The 22,234-nt window shown below is 41.1% G+C and overlaps 1 protein-coding gene across 7 annotated transcripts in view; it reads right to left on the bottom strand.

Moving 5' to 3' along the window:
- Positions 1-953: 953 nt before the first annotated feature.
- The window catches only part of LOC129722155 (protein FAM135B), a 120,942-nt gene continuing 99,661 nt past the window's right edge, over positions 954-22,234 (bottom strand). For 6 of the 7 annotated variants that reach the window (XM_055675414.1, XM_055675413.1, XM_055675415.1 and 3 more), the window contains 5 exons: positions 16,950-16,979; positions 15,742-16,072; positions 12,316-15,673; positions 11,987-12,227; positions 954-4,142 (listed from right to left, as the gene is read on the bottom strand). In XM_055675414.1, coding sequence (XP_055531389.1) covers positions 3,950-4,142; positions 11,987-12,227; positions 12,316-15,673; positions 15,742-16,072; positions 16,950-16,979 — 4,153 coding nt within the window. In that variant the 3' untranslated portion in view covers positions 954-3,949. The remainder of the gene's footprint in view (positions 4,143-11,986; positions 12,228-12,315; positions 15,674-15,741; positions 16,073-16,949; positions 16,980-22,234) is intronic. The other variant, XM_055675418.1, reaches the window with a different exon arrangement.

Genomic DNA, 22,234 nt, shown 5'->3' with positions numbered 1-22,234 from the left:
TTTAGATGTTCCAGGGAGTGCTGGGAACTCCTTCTGGGACTTTAAATTTGCAGGCCCAGGAGGAGTATGCTTCGGTTTTTCCGCAACACTTTTAGGTTTGTTTGAACCCTTAATTCCACTTTGGGAAATCTTACGACCTTTTCGGGGAAGTTTAATAGAGGGAATATTTTTTCTCTCTCTAGACCTCCCATGAAAGGTGAACGATGTTCCCGCTGGTGCATCGTCAGAATTGGTTACATCGAAGGACAACAGATCGAAGGGGTTTGATGTATTTGGTAGAAGTGGTTGGATATATAAAACAATAATAATACTAAGAATAACCTGCGCCTCGTTAGTTTGGTGGCCCAAAACCACTGAAACATCCACTTAAGCTAAGCTAGGCAAAATCCAAAGATTGGCTTGTGCATCGATTTTTGAAGCAATGAGAAGCATTCTATCAAAAGCCTTGGATGCAATACTTCACCTTCTTCCACTTCATCGGGTGGTTCAACTAGAAGCGGAAAATGTGCTCTAAGGCTTAATCGACAGTCAGTTCTAAAAGAAGGAGATCTAATAGGACACCTGAGAATACTGAAAGGTTGAATGGTGAAATGGTGAAATGAATAATCTAATAAAAAGTAATGCGGATTGGGTGGAAATGAAACCAAACTTTGAATTTCCCTACAGAATATTAAAGATAGAACAAGACGGCTCACTTTGCTTCTACACAGACGGTACAAAATGAATGGTTCCGTGGGTGCGGGATTCACTTGTAAAGAGGAAGTCACATCAAGGGATTATAGGATTCAGCGTTTAGGAAGAGTAGGTTGTGGGGGAGCCTGAGAATAAACGCATGCTTATGTCCTTTTTAATATCGAATGGCCTGATTCTACTAAGATTCGAACCCACGACCATTCGTTTGAACAATACCAAATATAGTGAACATGGAATTTCTTTTCTAAAGTATTGCATACTTTTTTGTTCATGTTTACTATTTCTACTTTCACCATAATCTTAAAGACCCTACATTTATTTTTTTACGTTAAATTATCCAAGTCAGTGTAACTTTGACATTTGCAAACATTCGGCTTGTGCCAACTATTTCGGTTATATCCCTTCCTTTGTGATTACAATGCTCTTGTACCTACTTCAGTTTTTGTAACTAATGTATCGAGAATAAAGCTTATATATAACTAGTTCGGTATCTATCAGTTGATTGAAATTCCATTTATTCATAATCTTTCTTATCTTTTTTTGCCGAATAGCAACGTGATAAACATTAGGAAAATGTATCAAACATGTTTATTTCGCACAGGGGCAGAAGAGAACGCGAACCGCCTGTCGTTTGTTGACGCTTTAAAAAACTGTTAACAAAACGTAGTACCTATATAGCTTACGCGTAACTGATTACGAGGTTTGGTTCAAATCTATTCAACGGTCAAGAAAAAATGGGTTATCCGAAATATAATCATGATGATTTCTTCAATTCTATCATATAGACTCTCTCTTTCAGCGGGATAACTGTGTGTTAAATCTCTCGAACTCCTGTGTTATCTTCTTTGGCGGCAAACGATCGAAACAATCCGCACTGGCTTTTCTTTTGAACATTGCAACCAACTGTATGCCAACATCGAAGCTGCACCTTCATGCAGTATAACATGCCTTTTAAATCTAGTTTGCTATTTAATGTTATTCTTAAAAGTTCCGGAGAAGAACTGCACCTATGTTTCCCCTAATCTAAAATGGTTGATTTGATTATTCGGTAATGTTTACTTTCTTCCATAAATTATCAATATGTATGTTTAGTTTTTTTGCTTATCGTATGTTTCTATGAGAATATCATTAGTTCTATCATCGCACAACGGGGTTCTTCGGTGTTTAAAGTGTTTACTGCAACTCGGAGATGATGATTTCCTTTTGTGTTCTTGCTTGTTTTTATACTATCGCTATTTGTATGTATTAACGAACGTGGTATTATGCGGACAGATTTGATTTGTTTCAATTTGTTGCGAAGAATGTGATCTACGAAAATATGAGGATATTTTTGATTTGATTTTTTTAGTTCCCAGGTGATTCACCTCTTGTTATCTGTTGATTAATGCTTCAGTAATTTTTTATATCGTAACGTTGCCTACCGGTTAAAAGAGGTTACGAAACATTTTTTTTATGGTAAGAAATTGGTGTCATTTACATTTTTCGGTGTTTTGCAACATTAGCTTTCTGATTTTTTGGTTGATTGGTCTCTCATTGGAGGCTACCGTCTATTGAATTTTGTTTACTATATAAAATGGCTGAATTTATGTTTAATTGACTGTTGCATAATAAACGTTCTCTCGTTAAAAATCAGCTGACAATTTATTTCTCTTTCGATTACCATATCAGATCGCACTTGTTTCATCTCTTACTTTACTACACATGAAAAATGTTGAATGTATGGAAACAAAGTTGGCAAAGTTTTTTTTTGCATTTTAGCTGTGATTCAAAAACATATTCCGAACCGTTTTATGTTTAACAGGAACCTTTCAAATCCATTGCGTTTCTTGTGGCGACATACTTTGATTTCGATTTGTGATCCATTGTTAATCGCAACCAAAAAATCCAAAGTTTAATTATTTTACGGTGTTGGAAAAATTGTTTAGCTGAAGGCATCAAAATAATTTGGCAAACCAGCTTTGAATACCCAGATAGAGTACATGTTCACGTCTTTCGTGTTTTTCCTTGTATTAAACTGCCGTTTTATTGATAGTTGTCCCATGTTTCAAACGAACTCATTGGAACTGGGACAACTATGCGTAGAACGGCAGTATAGGTACAATGCAAATAGGTTTGGGCATAGTTGTTTCATAGTTTTGAGGTGATGGATTCTTTTAGGTGATTTGCACTAAGCAAGATCATACCCTTGGTGCAAAAATCTGTTTTAGCTCTGCTAACATTTCATATCAAAACATAGCTAAAAAAAATTACGTCCATTATTAGTTTGAATGAAATTTTTTTTGTTGAAGTTGATTTGTTTGCCATGTTGCTGAGGAGGGTAATTTCACTGATTCAGATCCCAGTTGTGAGAATTTGCAAATACTTCAAACGAAACATTATGTTGAAGAATTGATATTAAATATTCTGCAAAGAGCCTTTAAATTTATTGCTTAATCTTACTGACTTTTCAAATCTATTTGCTATCCCTGTTCTTTCTCTTAAAATTTCTACGCTATCTACGGTCGTATAATGTTTACGTCTAATATCCGTTTATTCTGGTCTGTTTATCGTATTGTTGATTCCCATTTGTTCTGGATTTATCTATACCAAACAAATTGGCATGATAGATATACCATTAAATCTAATACTTTTCGATTTTGGTTTTGTTTGTTTAGATTAAATCAGTCTCATTTAAGAAATTATATCTTTGATCATATGTTTATTCACTAACACAGAAAAAGGACAGGACAAACCAAACGATCATTGAATTCTCAAAAAATATCCAAAACCTAACTATAGTCTACCATGATTGGAAAACAGCCGGCAGTGAAGACGGTCATTGTTAAATAACATTATGAAAAATCGTTCCGATTTTCCCGATCTGCTTCCGCTGATATAAACACGTAACAGTTAACACATACAGCAAAATTTGTAATTTTGTTGACCCTGTACCAATTGTTGTTATTATACGTTTCACATTGTTGTTTTATCTCTGTATTCGTAGTACTAGAACAAGTATATAGAAATGCCATAACGAGTCTAACAGATCGCAAACTAGGCTTTGGAATCAGTCATTTTAGTTTAGTATATTTGAAATTTACGTTCGCCTTTTCGAAATGGGTTACGTTCAATCACATCCAGTAGATTAATGTAGTTTCACAAAATCACTTCTTGATTTTTTTTCAATAGAACATGCACTTGCTAATTAGGCTAATAATGCTACTATTACAACATTTTGTATTGCTCTCTGCACAGTTACCATCAGAAGTTCAAACAGCTAGCTGAAATATTTTAAACCGGCAACAAGTAAGAACTTTTCGATAAACAATTCCGAATCTAGTACGGCGATGTGGGCGGCCCGACCGATTAATGCATTTGCCGTGTTCGGGAGCGCATGATGTACGTCGTATCGGGCTAGTGTCAGATCCTGACGCGCAAGCATCGGGGCGATGATGTTTTGTACCATTTCGCTGAAAAAAAAAAAGAAAAAAATCATACGTTAATCGTTTATACGTTGATAACAGCGTAGATTAAAAAAAAATAACAGTAACGAAAGTTCATATGTAGAGACATTTATGTGACCATTTGGATTTTCTAGATCCTATAAACTAATGAGCCATCACATAAGAAAAAAGACATGGCGCTCAGCGTTATGCTAAATGACACATTAAAACGGGTGCGCTGTATGATTTTGCATGGTCGTTAATTGTTTTGTGTGCCAGTTACCAAAACGGTGAGCGCCATATCTTCTCTCTTGAAGGGTCTTGCAATCAAAAATCGGTCAAACAAAAATGTGTGTAAATTGGTCCTTTTTTTGTTGAAAAATTAAATCATGTTTCTTCGTTCAATTTGTACATAGTAAAGGAAAAATATAGATTAAAGGTTAGTTTTAGCGAATGCGAATTGCCGGGCCTATCTCTTGAGTCCTTCCATTTAGTTTTGTATAGCCTTCTAAGTCTCTTTGTTCGCCGCAGAACGCCAGTTAGACTTGAACTGCATATCGTTGACAGCTATCTTTCGTGTCTTCTTGAGATTCTGCTTGATGATAGCCCACCAATTTTCTATAGGGCGGAGCTCTGGTGTGTTGGGAGCAGGCTTAAAAAAATGACTGTATATCCATGACAGCAAGTTTTCAACTAATTCGACTCTCATTGTATTGCACAGCTCTCCCTCTGCCGCTCATAGCAAGTCCGTCCCATTTGCGTTTTGGTGCTGATGAGAAAACAGCAATTAAAAATCGTAACACTTTAAGTGAAATTTTGCACTCAAATGCTTTTTCAATCAAAACCATCAACAGAATTTAGTACTGCAATGACAATCTAACACTTTTGCATCATAAAACTTGCATAAACACCGAAATTTGATAAAAATTTATTGATAATCATAAGCTGGGACTCACATGCGATTACTTTTAGAGTACGTAGCCAGAATGATAGCAAGTCAGTCCCATAGCCAGCTACGACCGGTGATGAAAAACAAACTACTGCAAATCGATGGCGGTGCTATAGCTTGCGTTTAGAATGAATCCATCGCTGGTCAATTCATAAATGACCTTCTCTCGTGCTTCATTAAACAAGTTTTTTGTGAGAAACATAACACAATGTACCAACTGCTCAAAATAGAATTAGATTTTGTTTTTACATTTGATACTACTGATAAATTCGAAATCAGTTTATGTGTAGGAACTTGTTCTAAATTTTCCTGAGAGCGGTCACACGTTCGTGACGGCGGACAGCTTCCACGTAGCAGTGGAAGCAAATATGAAAGAACACCTATAGGAAAATGTTTGCTCCGTTAAAAACAGCTAAGTAGCGTACTGAAGTATTTGATATGACTGACAAATTCTTCAAAACGAAATTCACGACAATAATTGAACAATTCTTGCTCACGTCTTTTCATAAAATACGGAAAAAATACGGAAGCTAGTATTTACTAGAGAATGCTTTAACTAACAATACAGTGACACACCTGAAGCGTTCACTGTCAACAAACAACAGCTGAAAAAAGCTACTGGTGGAAACTTTGTCTTGAAGAAAACATTGTACTATCACCTAGAGCCACACGATGTAGAACGCGTAAAATTCAATCAAACCTCCTATCGAATATCATTTGGTACACCCAATTCTAAACCTGAAGACCATACGTTGTGGTAAATATCACATTTTTCATAATCATTATTGGCTGTGGGGTTAAATTGCAAAGATTTTTGCAATGGGACCGACTTGCGATCACTTTTGCTATGGGACAAACCGACTTGCTATTTTTTTCATAGTTCCTCAGAACAAAGTATTCAAAAATATTTGTTTCATCGAAAGTAGATAAAAAAAGGAATTGATTCCATAAATAAACTCAAAATTGACAAAAATGCAATTGGGACGGACTTGCCATGAGCGGCAGCCCTGCTCCCCGTACATTCGGTACATAACCCAACAGCCACTGACGACAGCGCACACATGCAATGCCAAACGGGCTGTTATTTTTCATCTCCTTATGTCTGCTGGTTCTTCCAAACTGTCGCTGATTACAGCCTATAATCCCCGACATCCTTCGGCACGAAACCGAGGTGATTATGATTCATGAAAGTAAGGCCGATGCTATAATGAAAGCGAGATGGTGCGAAACACGTTTTTTCTTACGTGGGTAATAATATCAACAATGAAAACACATATGAAACGGTTTGCTTCGTATTTATATGCCACCGGCCTAAGATAGAGAAGTAACGAAAAAGTGCGAGTCAATGACAGCCGCAGCCGATCAGCAGGCTGTCAACAGCGCAAGCCGACGTCCTCAAAATGAACAAAACTAGGCTGTCATGCACTGGCGTAGCGTGGGGGAATCATTGAACAAATAAACAAAATACGCTTACGTGCTCTTATAGAATCGTTCAGTATTGTATATTTAGTAAATTTACCTAGATTTATCCCTAATTCTGTAAAACAAACCATTTTGCACAACGCTTCCATATCCATCTCAAAACTTAAATCACTGCTCAATTATTTATCTCACGACGCCCCCATATTCATCACACTGCAATGCACTGTTAATCATGAATGAATCACATTATCATGAATGAACGTAGCCGCAGCCCGTCGTAGTAGGTTACCTAGATATCCGCTGTAGTTGTTTACGTGCAAATATGGTAACCTAGGTAACCACTGCAGTGCTGTCCATTTGTATCAATTATGTCGGAATAATTCAACATTTTCAGCATGATTTGTTCGTATTAACAGAAACCGATTTGGCAACTTTTTATTTTCTTCAAGGCAGTGAAAACAGATGAAAACACATACAGTTGAAATTTAGGAATTGTGGAAATTCATCTCATATATTTCTGCTAATTCAAGCTGGTTTTTGGAAATTTGAGGTGAACGTTTCAAAGATTAAAGTATTCTTAGTGTAGTGAGTGAATTTGTTTAGTGATTAAAATAAAAAATGATCCGCTAGTGATGAGAAAAACTTTGGTTGGCTGCTGAACGAGTCCCGTTGTAGCCGTACAGAACAATGCGCAGACTTCGTTTTCTGAGGTAGGTGATTGAAATAAATGAGTTTTGCGAGTGCAGATTCCTGACTATCATATCAAATTTAGAGCTTTTAAGTGAGTTTTTGAGGTTTCTACTTAATCAGAAATCTAAAGTGAACTAAGAAGAATCCATTCTATGGATAAGCAGATTGATTTAAGAAGAAAATATGCGTTTTTTCCTGTTTTCAATTGTGTTTACATGTTGAATGAGATGAATATACGGGCTGAGATGAATAATGGAGCAGTTCCCCTAAAACAAAATAAAGTTAGTTGAATTATTTATCCCTGCGATCTTAACAGTTGAACCTTGGGAAAGCAGTGAATTCGCCGTCGCTGGGTGACTGCGTGCTTTACTTCATTTCTACTTAAATTTGAATTTTGTTTACATTAACATAGTTTTAACTGTATGAACTTGTCTTGTTTTATCCTCTTCGAATATGCTTTGTGTAAAAAAAATGTTTTACCTTCAAACATATTTTTTTCCCTAAAAAGACAATCTTACAATTCGTGGGGGGGGGGGGGAGAGGGGTAATGCAAAATCTTACTAAGCCTTATTATGGGGGGAGGGGGGATCGAATATTTCGAAAAAAGTTCTTGCATAATTAATGGATGACGCCTAACAAGATGATTTCACTGCAACCTGATGGGGTGACACCCAAATTTTTTGCCCTGGGTGTCACCCAGTCACGCTACGCCACTGCTGTCATGTCTAAACGAACAAAATACATGCCCAAAAATGTGCTGTCGCGTGCAACACAAGACAGTAGTCAGCCTATACATCAGAGAGACGACATTGAACTCACTGTTACAGCAACACCAAAACACCAAAACGTATAACGGCAATACAAAATTATACAGCTCGCCCGTTTTGATATTGACAGTTGTCTTAACGGTGAATGTCTTGGTGCCTCTCTGGCTGACTCAAGACAGTTTCGTTGCCTTGTGTGAGCTTCAGCTGTATGTGAGCTCTCATGAATAGCTTATCCATGGGGCTGTTAGAGTAAAACGAGAGAGCTGTTGTCAGTATAGTGTCGCCATACAGTCTTTTTACAAAGCCTGGTTAGGAGGATTCATGTGCTTTGGCACCACCTAGACGTTATGAGCAGCAAACCACTCCATGGCCTTTTTTTTCCATAATGACAAGATGCCAAATTCCCCCAAAATAGAACGGAACAACTGTGTTGTTTGAGAAAAGGCAACAGACGTTTTTCCGGCACTTCTGCACATAAATTTCCAGGTTGAAAGAATCTTTTGAGATGAAAATTTTGCTCTTCAAACCACAGGAACAGGGCCTACCTTATATTTATATTTGCTTATCGTCACTATTTGGAGTCACCTCCTTTTAGTAAGTCGACAGCCCGGCTCGTTTTTTATAGCTCGATGTACAGTTGTAGAGGACACTCCCCGCTTGCTAGCGACATCTCGGGCGGAAAGGTTGGGATTCCACTTGAAACTGCTGCCCACTCTCTTCGTCGTTTTTGCGGCCTTCCATTGCACACTGAGCCAGAAATGGAATCTAGCGGAAGTTGGTATCGAAGCGCCATCTCTGCAACCAAATCGCGAACTAAACTGAGCGTCAAGCTGAAGTTCTCATTACACTGAAAAACTTTGCTGAAGACTGCACATAGGTTGGATAGAGTATCAAAGTGCTGGACCGTGTATTTCATGCGATAAATACATAGCAATTGTATTTTTATATGAAACCTATGGTTAAATTCAAACTGAAATATTACAGAAACACTGCTTTAAAATTTTCAAAAAATAAAGATTTTTTGATGGACAATTTTTAGAAAAAAATCATGGTTTGCTAAAACTTGCTACCCGCTGAGATATTTACTTCACAAAATTATGTATTTTTTTTCAAATTTTGTGTATTATTTTCACTTAAGTACTTCAGAAACTTCTGTACTCGGATGAAAACTACGTAATTATTCAATTTCTATCGAGAAAATAATTGTAAGAAATTAATTCGGGTGAACTCATTAAATTATCACATAAAAACGTGAAATTCAGGGAAATTTTACAAAAACTCGTAGATCTCTGAAACTTGAAGAGTTAGAAATTTTGTATATTCCGTAAAGTGTCAAAAAATTTAGAGATCTACAACTTTGTCGAATACCGCAAAGCTCTAGCGTGTAAGAGAAAGAAGTTGGCATCGCAACGCCACCTTTTTGGCTAAATTCCGAACCGATTAAAACATCCAAAATGACGCCCTTACTATACCAAGAAACTTTGTAGAAGATCGGAAACCGATTGGTCAAACTGTAAGAGCGCTATTAATTTCGTTCCGCTAGATTCCATTTCTGGCCCAGTGTGCATTGTAATATTTTTGTGGTGCTGAACTTCTCCTTTTCCAAGTGAAAACGTTGACAATGCAGTTTTCAATAAAACTTGATTCACCATAGCCGATTCAGCGCGTTACGATTAATTTCAAGTTTTTTGTTAGGTCTATTTAAAAGGGGTTGGTAAACGGCTGAAAGAGCGCACCAGCAGCATACTGCCAAGTAGTTCTTATTCCTATCACTATATGGTATCAACTGGGATATGAGCAACCAAGGGAAGATTAGTAAGCCGGTGGAAACTTGATCGTATGCTGACAGGAACGGTAAAGCTGTTCTCCTGTCTTAGCGTCTGTTTCCCATGTCAGGGATAACCCAAACAGCAACTGATTCGTAGTGGACAGCTGGACTATAAAATGGGGTTTCTCGCTAGCTATATCCAGATGGCAGTCCCGTCGCGAGGCTAGGCATCACGGCTTTAATAAGGCCGAAAACACCCTACTACGAACAATTCAGAAATTAACACGAATTGTAACATGGTCTCGAGGTACGATGTTGGCCTAACAAGCCAGTCGTCGTAGGTTCGAGTTTCGGCTTGGGAGAGACTGTTAGTGTCAGTAGGATCGTAGCGCTAGCCCCGCATTTGTCCTATACACTAAACTATCGGCTGCGAAGTCTGTGTATTAAAAACAGAAGGTCAAATTCCGAATCGGAATGTAGCACCAAGGCTTTGCTTTACTTTTTTGCAACAATTGGTATCGACCCAGACGTACGAAAAGGGCCAAGTTTTGAAACTTGGGTCTTGAAACGTCAGAACTCTACTCAAACCGGCACATATGAGTTGGAAGTCGTAGCCATCCAGGTGGTACAGTGATCAAAGACGGGCAAAAGTGGCGGCAAAAAGCGGTAGATCCTATCGCAGGAGCGAATTTCGAATATCACATATTCTTCAATGCGGCGACAGAGGTGAACGAGGGGTAGTTTTGACCTTCGAAAAAAGATAAGGCCCATCAGTGACCGTTTATGTGTGTTGAAAACCAAGGGCAGATTCTTCAATTACAGCCTGATCAATGTATATGCATTGACAAACGATAAAACCGATGACGTGTGCTTCTAGATAAAACATACGGAAAGTGTCCAAAACATGATATAAAGATCGTCATCGGGGACACAAACGCATAGGTTGGACGGAGGCAGTTCTTCAGTGCTTTTATTGGTAGATACGGCCTCCATGCTAGCAGCAATGCGAATGGTCTGAGATTGGTGAACTTAACCGCAGCTAGAGATATGGCAATCTGTAGCACATCATACTTTGCACAAACAGATATCCGGAAACACACGAGGCAATGGCGAAGCTTCTACTCAAATCGACTATGTTGTGATTGACGAGCGCTATTTCTCAGACGTCATCAATGTGCGGTCGGCTCAGGTCACCATCTTGTGGTAGGAACAATTCGGCTGGCCAATGTATGTTGTCAGTTGACGAAGTTGCTGCTGACTTAACTCGGAAAGTTTTTTTTTTGAATTCGAATATAAGCTGAAAGCACGTTACCCATTCTTAATAATAAATTTTACATTCACATTTTCATTTTACATCAACCGCAGAGCAGTCGAAGAATCTTGCGTGCCTTTCAAGAGAAAGGCCACTGCCTTTCTTTTTTGGACTCAACATTAACTCTACCGAAACAAAGTGCGGGACAGCTGGTAGAGAGCGTGTAAGTGCGTCGAGTCTTAGTACTGAGATTGTGGCAAAAAAGGTATTCATTGAAGTAGTCGACAAATTTGTTTACCTCGGTACTCTTGTGACATGTGACAACAATGTTAGCCATGAAGTGAAGAGACTGATAGAAGCCACAAACAGGACCTTTTACGGTTTACGTAGCCAGCTGAAATCACACGGCACGCATGTTCGAATGAAATTCGCGCTCTATAGAACGCCAATTCTCCCGGTACTCTACGGCCATGAGCGTTGGTCGATGAATCAGACTGATCGGCAGCACTTATAGTCTTCGGGCGTAACATCTTGCGTTAAATACTTGACGAAAAACTGGGAATAGAGTATGGCGTAGGCGCATGAACCGGGCGTACCAAGCATATCAGCATGCGGATATCATCATTTTGATGAAACACGCCATGCTCCTTAAAAATAAAGTACTACAGGCTAATAATCAGCAGAGAGCCCGACGGAGGTCGTTGGATGTGCAGTGTGGATGATGACGCCCGATCGGCGTATGTTTGGAGCAATTGGAGAAAACTAGCCCAATATCAGGTAACGTGGAGACGTATTTTGGATCAACAGTGGTCGTTAACGACCTGTTGCCATAAAAGTTAACCCTAGTAACAATATTGGTTTTATCAAAGATTTATAGCGCTTAATACAGCCAAAACAACGCTATAAAACTTTCATAAAACCAGTTTTGTTATTGGGAATGTAAGTGAGTATATTTCAAAACAAGCGTCTTCTATGGTATATAATTATAAACTTTCATTTGAAATATGTCGGGAAAAAACTTACCGATACACCACGCCGAGGTTGGACTGATCACGGACAGCTGCCTTGCATAGTTCCAAGCGTGCCGAGTGCGGTGGGACGTAGCGGTCCTGCGATGAACCACACAGTAGTACATTTTTGAAGTGATGCAGAGTGCTTCGTTGACTCAACCGGAAGAGAAAACTCTGACGAAGGTCCGGTGCGTCTCTAAGACACAACTGTAGAAGGGAGCCACTCTTCTTCCATTTTTGCATAAACCACATTCCTGGTAATATAATAATGTTCATTAGTTTATACAACCTAAATCTGTACAACCTATACATAAAACAACAATATAAGTGAATGGCACTTACCCATATTTACCAGCCCGCTGGAGTTGTAGAGTGTCCCGAGATGGGGTCCAGAAAGGGACAAAAACGTATGTAACCTAGACAGCAATGGCCGCATCTGGGGTCTTGCCAATGCCGATCGTACAATGATCGTACCGAGCGAATGGGCCACGAAGGATATTCTGTTTGGATTGAGCTGATAGGTTTCAATGTGGTACAGTACTTCCGCTACCAGCCGATCCGTCATCGTATCAAAGTCGGAAAACGTATCACCTTGGTTACGTTCGGACATGAGAAATTCCAGATGCGCTCCAGGTAGCCCTAGTTCCAAATAGGTCCGTACTAACCGCAAATCGGCCGAATTTCCGTCGAGTCCATGTACGCAGATTACCAAATGCAAGCCTTTGGTAGAGAATGCACGGAACTCATCGCTGATGTGAAAATAGGGCATTTCCGAAGCAAGCTTTTGGAAATCCGAATAGATCGATCCAGAGTAGTTAATTTGTTTCCGGAATTCTTCGCGGCACTTTTCGAACTCGAGTAATTGCAGTGGAGGATCAATTCGCTTCTTGCTTTCGTCCTCATCAGCTTTCTGCTGCTGAGTACGAGACAGTTCCCGCATAGATGACTTTCGTTCAGGAGGGTTTGGAATAGTTTGTCCCTGGTGATGACCATTTTGATTGGTAATGCTGATAGTTGCGTTTGGATTGTTGAGCGTCTCTGCACATTTAGCTATAGCAGCAAGTTCGGTAGAGCTTTGCGACTTGATGACTGGACGTGGCGTTTTGACGACTTCATATATATGATAGAGTGGATTATCGATTGCTTGTACTTCATATTTTTTGAAAATAATTGGAGCAGCTGCTGATTGCTGAATGGGTTTACTGTATTGGGGCTGTTGTATGACTTGATGCTGCACTGGGAGAATTTGATACTGATGAGCTGCCGGGATGATTTGCTGTTGTTGGATAATCATTGAGGGGATCGCTTGAGGCTGCGGAATTATCGAGGGAGCTGGCTGTAACGGTTGCGATGTTTGTAGTTTCGAGGGAGCGTGATTTGGTGATGAGTGGCTTTTCTTCGAAGCCATGTTTTGTTTAGATTTGTCTTCTACCAAGGATGGCGGATCTCGAAACTCATCGGGTGGTGGTGGGGCGTCTCGAAACTGTTGCGGTGGCAACAATCGCAGATCTTCGAAGACGTAGTCGGAAATATTCACTAGATCAAAATCTGATTTAGATTTTTCTTTTTTGGTGTTCCTTCGGGAGGAACGTGTATCTAATGTGTTATGTAGAGAGCTTTTTTTGGGATCGGTGTTTTTCTGTTTCGATTTTGGTTCGCTCCATTCTTTCTCCAAATTATTCCAGTTCTCTGTCTGTACAGAACCTCTTATGTTATCATTATTTGACCTGGACTTCATCGAACTTTGGTTACTTCTGACTAAAAATTCATGGGATGGGCTTTCCGTTGCGCGACCCAGTAGTCTTGGCTGTTCGTTTAGTAATTTCAACAGTTTCTTTCTCAGCTGGGCGCCACTCACTACCCTAGGATCATTTTTAAGTGTATCTGGACTGGAAGGAACACTGCTTCTTCTGCTAGAAACCCATCCAGATTGTTCACTGAGAGAGGACGTCGATTCACTGCTAGAGTGTCTTCTTCGTAATCGTATCGGAGGAAGCGGAGAGTTACTGAAAGCTGGTGGCGGTGCCAGATTCGGGAGACTTTCGCTGAAACCATTATTTGCACCGTCTTGCTCTAACTCCAGATTTTCCAGTTTAAATGGAACACTCGCTGAAGATAACAGTCGACGCTGTTTATTTCGGGTCTTTGGAGTAACTGCAGGACTTTCGGTGCTGCTTGAATCGTTAGTACCGTTAGTGCTTTTACTGTTGCGGCGTTGCTTATTTATCATCTGCTTGAAGTCAGATACACGTATTCGGGCAAATTCCATGGGTCGGTGCGGTAGCGTGTTACTGTTGGCACTGTTTGATGACCCATCTTTAACTTTAAGTATTTGAGATGACGAATTGCTGCGCGGAATCGTATGGGAATCTGTTTTAGTGTTAAGCGAACCTGTTGATTGTTGTTTTTTACTTCGTATTGGTGGATATGAGTTTCTCGGTGGTATTGCGAGGCCCGTTCCAGCCCCCTTTGGTAGAGAATTGTAATAGCACCCGGGTGGTTGCGTTTTGTTGTTGCTATCGTTTGTGTAAACAGGTTTTGGGACAGCGTAACCATTAGTTATTTTGGGTATTCGGTTCGTCGATTGAATTTGGTTTGGAACGTGGTCTTTTATAAGTTGACATGTTGTATCCTTGGCTTCATAAATACCGGAAGCAACTGATCCATTGCTGATGGCTGTTTTACGGTATTCACCAGGGTTTTTATATTTTTCTCTGAACTCATTGATATTTTTCAGTAGATCCTCAGCTTGCACTGTATTTTTCTTTGCTTTCGCAGGGATTGCTTGAATAATGGCATTACCAGGTTGGTGGTAGATTATTTGCTTTTGGTTGTTGCAATTGTTGTAATTGACATGGTGAACGTGCTGACGTGGTAGCGATGCAGTATTATTTTGGACTTCAAGCTGATCCAGAGATTTACTGTGGCGCGTCGGAAGCGTTCCTCCGGACACTGTAGCACCAGGAGTATAGAGTGCTTTGAATTGATCCCACCGACACTCTGGTTCTATTAAAGTTGTCACAGAATGCCGCGAAAGGGGTTTTGAACAGAGTCCGTTCTGGGATGCTGCTGCTGCCGGTGTGATTGACAAACTTGCTTGAAGGATATCTCCTCCGAGAGCATACCGAGTAGTCATGAGTCCCATGTAATTACTACAAACTTTTGGCATTGGATCGATATAGCAGGACGATATCCCGCATGAACATTCTTTAGTGTTCATAATTGGGGCTATCTTGTTGGGATGATGATGAGTTTTCATTTTTCCTAATGTTCCACTGTGTCCGTTGAGGTGGGGTTCACTTCCGGAACGACGCTTCCCATAGTCGTTAGAGTCCGTGTAACGGTCTTCAAAAATTAACGGAAGTGAGTTGGCATCGCCATCTAACGGAGTACAGTGAACCGGTAAAGGAGGTAATGATGAAAGGTATCGAGATCGTCGTGCCATTTCACAGATTGATACATAGTTTTGATAATTGGAGTCGTAGCATCCACTTGCAGTGTGACGAGGGTTTTCAATAACGAAAAATCCTTCTGCGAATCGTCTAACACGAAGAATGTGATGTTTCTTAGATAGTAAACTGTGCACCGAGGGTTGCGTGGCAGCAGAAAGTACACGTCTCCAATAGAGAATACATTCTGCGCATAACTGCGCAATATCCGAATTGGCGCGCGCTGCTAGGTCATCTTCGGTATCCATCAGCTGAAATCAAAAAGCAGTGTAAAATCTTGTTATGTCCTCATTAAAAATCTTTAGTAGCTGCATCTTACCTTCGCTGAATCCGCAAGCTTTCTCAGTCTATGCTCGGTGTCTAAATTAGAGAGCGGTGTCGATCCAGTCAAGCTCGCCCATTGGTGTGGTAATACAGTGCAAAACTCCTGCAATGAGAGCCTCAAAGATTCGAGTGCTCCCAGCAGCAAGGCACAGATTTCCTTGTGGACGTTGCGAGCATGTAGTAGGCGGCCGGCAGAACCACCACCGCATTTGGCTCCACTTCCAACATGTGGCCCGAAAAAGATGGCCTCCAGTGGACCCGGGGAGTTCCCACCGCGACAGTTCAGTTTGGTGCTGCCGATCCATGGCTTGGTTGACTTCGGGGCACTAAGTAACCGGAAGAGAAAAAAGAACCATCATTGAAAGTCTGTGGTTTACATATTTTAACAGACAAGCACAAAGAGCTTTTTCTGCCATCACAACAGTTTTGAACATTTTGTGGGGTACAGATGAATAATAGAGAATGGGACACCCGAAAAAATGTTCAATGCTAAGAGATGGCGCTGTAGTGATAAGGGTAGTAAAATCGAAATTTCCACGAGCATTTTGCTCAATGACGGGAAAAACTGCTATTATTATATTATTGTTCTAAACTGTTTTTATATTATTCTAACTTTCTAGTACTTACTTTTACTAAATGCAATCTATTTTTATCAAAAAACTTGATTTTCCTATACAACTAAATCGAGTCAACGGAGTGAGAGAGATTGCATATAGTAAACATAAGTACTAGGAAGTTAGAATAGTATAAAAAAGGGTAAGTAATAGCAGTTTTTCCGGTCATTAAGCGAAATGCTCGTGGAAATTTCAATTTTACTACCACTACCACTACAGCACCATCTGTTAGCATTAAACATTTTTTCGGAGTACACGCCTACAGTGCAAAAAAATTATAGCGCGTTTGTGTAATAGCATGCTTGAAAATGGCGATTTTCTTTTAGTGCAACTAACCGATAAATTTTGCATCGCTTTTGAGAATCACTAAAAATTAATAGGGTCTTTATACATTCAATCTAATTAGTTATCCAATTTTGCTTTTAGAAAAATACTAGAGTTCGAAAACTAGGAGGAGTTGTTTAGAAAACTACACGTACATTTGGACTAGGGCTGTGGATCGGAGAATCAGGGACCAGTAGAGTGCTAACAACATTCGCTAACGACACGGGTTATGATGATTAATGGATAAGGTTGGTTCGAGCCTTACCAGCTTTGTACATAGTGTAAAATACTTTTTCTTTCATTATTTATTTTTGAAAGAGTTTGATTCGCAGCAATAGTTTTAGAATTTATTTTCCAATGGAATTTATTGCCCCGCACAAGTGACGCAAAGTAGGTGTGGAGAAATTAAAAAGAAATGAAACAAAGATTATAATGTACAGTTTTTAGTCTTGTATCAGGAGCTCGAAACTTAGAAAAACAATGGAGTAGGGAAATATCAGGTATTTACAATAAATTCATTAATTTGTTTCGCCATCCTATTTCTATTTCGTATTCTGATATATTTTTTCCATTATCGACAAGTGTAACGCACACCTCGTTATCATCTTACCAAAATATAATAAAATGTGAACTGTAAAGGGCTTCAAATTGATAAACAGAGATAATTTGTGAGTTTATTACATTATAGCATTTTAATTTGGTTGGATACATGCACAAGATTTTTTTTGTGTGATTAATTCAGAATATATTTTTGCCTACAACCAAAATATCAGAATTAACCTATTCTTCTCATTTTATTCACGTTTTAAACATAGTGGTGACGCGATAAGTGCTCTCTAGTATTCTTTAAGGGGGGACCCTACTCTGGAAAGTTGAAAAATAATGAATTTTCGTGATATTTTTTTCGGATGTTTAGAGAAAGGTGAGGTGTTCGGGCATTTCGGCTATGGATTGAGGTATATTTGAAGATGTATTTTGTGTACCGTGGATGCAAATATAGTGAGTATTACGCTATTGGCAGTGTTTTTCTCGAAACCATGTTTTTTGAACTGGTGGTAAATTTTTCTCAGCATCTACTGAACCGATTTTGCTGAATTTTTTGTTTTAACATGTAAAAATGGATTATCTAACTTGTTACGTAGCCGTTTTTTGATATCTGAGTTTTTCAATGTTTTATGATTTTTTAAATAGTGATTTTTCATGAAAAAAACAATTTTTTTACTAAAATGGCCGCCATTTTGGCAATTTTTGGAATTTTCAAAAACGGCTACGTAACAAGATATATAATATGTTTCTATATACCGAAAAAAAATTTCAGCCCGATCGGTCTACCAGAAGCTGAGAAAAACTTACCACCAGTTAGGTACTGATTTAGAGAGAGCATCCATGTTCCCAGCTGCCAACAGTGTAATACTCACTACATTTACATTCACGACATGGAAAATACATCTTCAAATATACCTTAATCAATAGCCAAAATAGCCAAACACTTCACTTTACTCTAGACAGCCAAAAAAAAAAAAATGAAAATTCATGATTTTTCGACCTTCTAGAGTAGGGTCCCCCCTTAATATTCTAATATTCGAATATAATTTGAAATCCGAATATTCTAATATAATTTGAAATCCTGGAATTATAAAAATGCATGTTTTGAACAATCAGAGCTGAAATCAAAGCCAAATATAAGGCGAAACTCTCAGAAACTCACCTTTCTTCCCCAGAACTACCTTGCTTTCTTAGAAAAGTCGACGTTAACCGTTTTGTACTCGGCAATTTTAACACCCGTAAGTGTTTGCCTGGGTACCCGGGTACCCACCAGAATTAAGTGCTTCTAACTTTTTCAATTCTTGACCGATTATGAATCTTGACCCGTCAAAAGGTTGGAAATTTTTTCTGTTTTTAGTATACGAAAACCTAAAGAGCTTTTGGTTTCATTCATATTTTTTTTATGAAGATACACTTTCCTGAATGGTTAATAAACGGCGCACCAGCAGTACACCCGTACTAGTTGGCATAAAATCGACCCCAGTGTGGTCCATAGCATAAGCCCAGCAACTCCTATCCCTACCTCCACGTGGTACCGACTGGGATACGAGCAAACAAGGGAAGATCGGTGAATCGGTGGGAACTTGGTCGTATACTGACAGCTTGCCTGAGCGTCTGTTACCCAGGTCAGGGGCGGCTCAAACAGCGACTGATCCGGAGCGGACGGCTGAACTATGAAATGCGGTGTCTCGCCAGCTACACCCAAGACGGCGGCCCCGTCGCGAGACTAGGCATCGCAGCCCTAGTAAGGCAGCATGCTGAAAAAACCGGCTCGCGCGGGGATTTTGGCCAGAGAGCTACGGAAGGCAAATGTGGAGGTAGCAGCCCTCTTGTGCGTTGGCCTAAAACCGGAGAATTCCGAAATGAATTCCGGGCCGGATCAACCGCGCGGGCACATCTTTCAAGTATCACATCTACTACAGTGGCGGCGATAGAGCGGAACGGGGCGTCGGTTTCGTGCTACTTGGAAACCAAATGAAGCGTGTTATTAGGTGGAGGCCTATTAATGACCGTCTATGCGTATTGAGGATCAAGGCAGATTCTTCAATTACAGCCTTATCAACGTGTACGCGCCGACAAACGATGGAACCGATGACGTAAAGGAGGAGTTCTATGAGCTTCTCGAGAAAAGGTATGGAGAGTGCCCACAGCACGATACAAAGATCGTCATCGGAGATACGAACGCACAAGTCGGACGAGAGGAGTTCTTTCGTCTCGTTATTGGTAGGGAAAGCCTTCACTCTACCACCAACGACAACGGCTTGAGGTTAGTAAACTTCGCCGCGGCCAGGGGAATGGCCATCTGTAGTACCCATTTTGCACGTCTGAACATTCGGAAGCACACCTGGAAACACCCCAATGAAGAGGCCTGCTCCCAGATCGACCACATGCTGATCGACGGCCGGCACTTTTCAGACGTCATAGATGTGCGGTCCTTTCGAGGGCCAAACATCGACTCGGATCTCTATCTCGTGGTAGACAAGATTCGCGCCCGGATGTCCAATGTATTTAAATCGAGATCGGCGAGGAAGATACATCTGGATATCCAGAGGTTATCAGCGGAAGGAGTTGCTGCAGAGTATACTCGAGAAGTTGATAGACGGATCGGTGAAGCAACTGGAGTGAACCTGAACGAGCAGTGGAAGCACATCCATGGTGCGGTCAGCGAAACAGCGCGAGAAGTGATAGGTATGACAACGGGAACCACGCGTAGTGGGTGGTTCGATGTTGAGAGCCTAGAGCTGACGGAGGAGAAGAACCGAGCCTACGCCAACACGTTAGTAGCAGCTAATCGTGTAACGCGTCAGATGCGGGAGAAATACCGGGAGGCAAGAGCTGCCGAAAAGAGGCTTCATCGCCGTAAGAAACGTGAGCACTACAATCGCGTCCTCGCGGAGGCGGAGAATTGCTTCACCAGGCACTACACGAGACGCTTCTATAGAACGATCAACGGAATCAGGAACCCGACTGTGCCAGTACCTGCCATGTGCAATGACAGGGAGGGGAACCTGATTACCGATCAATCGCAGGTGGCCAGACGTTGGAAGCAACATTTTGAAGTGGTGTTGAACGGCGAGGAAGGGAGGAGAGTCGTCGAGGGGAACAGGATAGAAATCGGGGAGGACGGACAAGCTGTGGACCCACCAACATTGGACGAGGTGAAGAATGCTTGCAAAGAGCTAAAAAACAACAAAGCCGCTGGGAAGGACGGCTTACCGGCCGAACTTTCAAAGTTGGGAGCGAGCGGCTGTGTAGTGCAATTCACCAGATTATCCTAAGGGTATGGTCTGAGGAACAACTACCTACGGACTGGTTGGAAGGACTCATATGCCCTATCTACAAGAAGGGACATAGGCTCGACTGTAGTAATTATAGAGGCATAACCCTCCTCAATTCCGCTTACAAAATTCTCTCCCGTATCCTGTTCCAGCGACTGAGGCCGTTGCAGGAAGCCTTTGTTGGAGAATACCAATGCGGTTTTCGAGTGGGGCGATCTACAACGGACCAGATGTTCACCTTGAGACAGGTTCTCGACAAGTTTCGAGAACACAACTTGCAGACGCATCATCTGTTCATAGACTTTAAGGCGGCGTACGACACAGTGAAACGCAACGAGCTTTGGCGAATAATGCTAGAACATGGTTTCCCAACAAAACTAATTAAACTGTTACGTGCGACGCTTGACCGTTTCACATCATGCGTCAGGACAGCGGGCGAATTTTCGGACGCGTTTGTGACGTTGGATGGTCTGAAGCAAGGTGACGGGCTCTCGAACTTGCTGTTCAACATAGCTTTGGAAGGTACAATACGAAGGGCAGGTGTGCAGAGGAGTGGCACCATCATCACTAAGTCTCACATGCTTCTGGGCTTTGCGGACGACATTGATATTATTGGTGTTAACAGTAGAGCAGTTGAGGAGGCCTTTACGGCTCTCAAAAGGGAAGCTGCGAGAATTGGACTCACCATAAACACTGCCAAAACAAGGTATATGGTGGCTGGCAGGGAGCGTGATAGTTCTGCGGGTGTTGGTGCTGCGGTGGAGATGGATGGGGATACTTTCGAAGTGGTCGACGAATTTGTTCATCTTGGTACTCTCGTGACATTTGACAACGAGGTGAGCAGCGAGGTGAAGTGACGGATTGCGGCGGCGAATAGGGCTTATTACGGATTGCGTAGCCAGTTTAGGTCCCGTAGCCAGTTTAGGTTCCGTAGCCTACAGATTGCGCTCTATAGGACTCCGATCCTCCCGGTGGCGCTCTACGGACATGAATCGTGGAGTGGAAGGAGGCCGATCGACGAGCGCTTGGGGTCTTCGAGCGTAGAATCCTGCGATCAATACTCGGAGGCAAACTAGAGAACGGGGTGTGGCGCAGTATAGAAACAGTATACAAACACGCTAATATTGTCAAGCTGATGAAACACGGCAGGTTACAGTGGGCTGGCCATGTAGCACGGATGGCGAATGAGCGACCGGCAAAGATAATATTTAGTAGAGAACCGGATAGAGGCCGACTATTTCGAGACAGACCGCGCACGCGCTGGATATTTGCTGTAGACTAGGATGCCAGAGCAGCGGGTGTAAGGGGAGACTGGAGAGTAGCAGCCCAAGACCGAGTTTTGTGGAGACGTATTCTGGATTCGGCATAGGATCTTAATGATCTGTCGCCATAAAAGTAATGTGAAGTAAGTACACTTTCCTGGATCGGCTCGATAGTGACCTCCGAGTCGAACGTTGAAGAGCTACAGAGCCTCGGATCCAGACGCATGACATCACGTGACTCCGCAGTGCTCGCTCGTCGATTGTTCATGGAGACTTCTATCGACTGGGCACTGTGCTCTTTTAAGCGAGCTTGAGAGCTCAGCGCATCCGTTTTGCTTTTACGGGACTTTTGCTTCATCGAAGTTCAACTTCTTCGGAAGTTACCTCTTAACTCCATACCAGGTATGGAGTACCAATCCCACAACGGTCACTGGTTTCATTAAGTACCGAATTGGTGCACAGGT

This window comes from Wyeomyia smithii, chromosome 2, assembly GCF_029784165.1.
Source record: "Wyeomyia smithii strain HCP4-BCI-WySm-NY-G18 chromosome 2, ASM2978416v1, whole genome shotgun sequence".
NCBI classification, from domain to species: domain Eukaryota; kingdom Metazoa; phylum Arthropoda; class Insecta; order Diptera; family Culicidae; genus Wyeomyia; species Wyeomyia smithii.
Note: the sequence above shows the minus strand (reverse complement) of the source record. Positions and strands in the feature narration are given on the sequence as shown.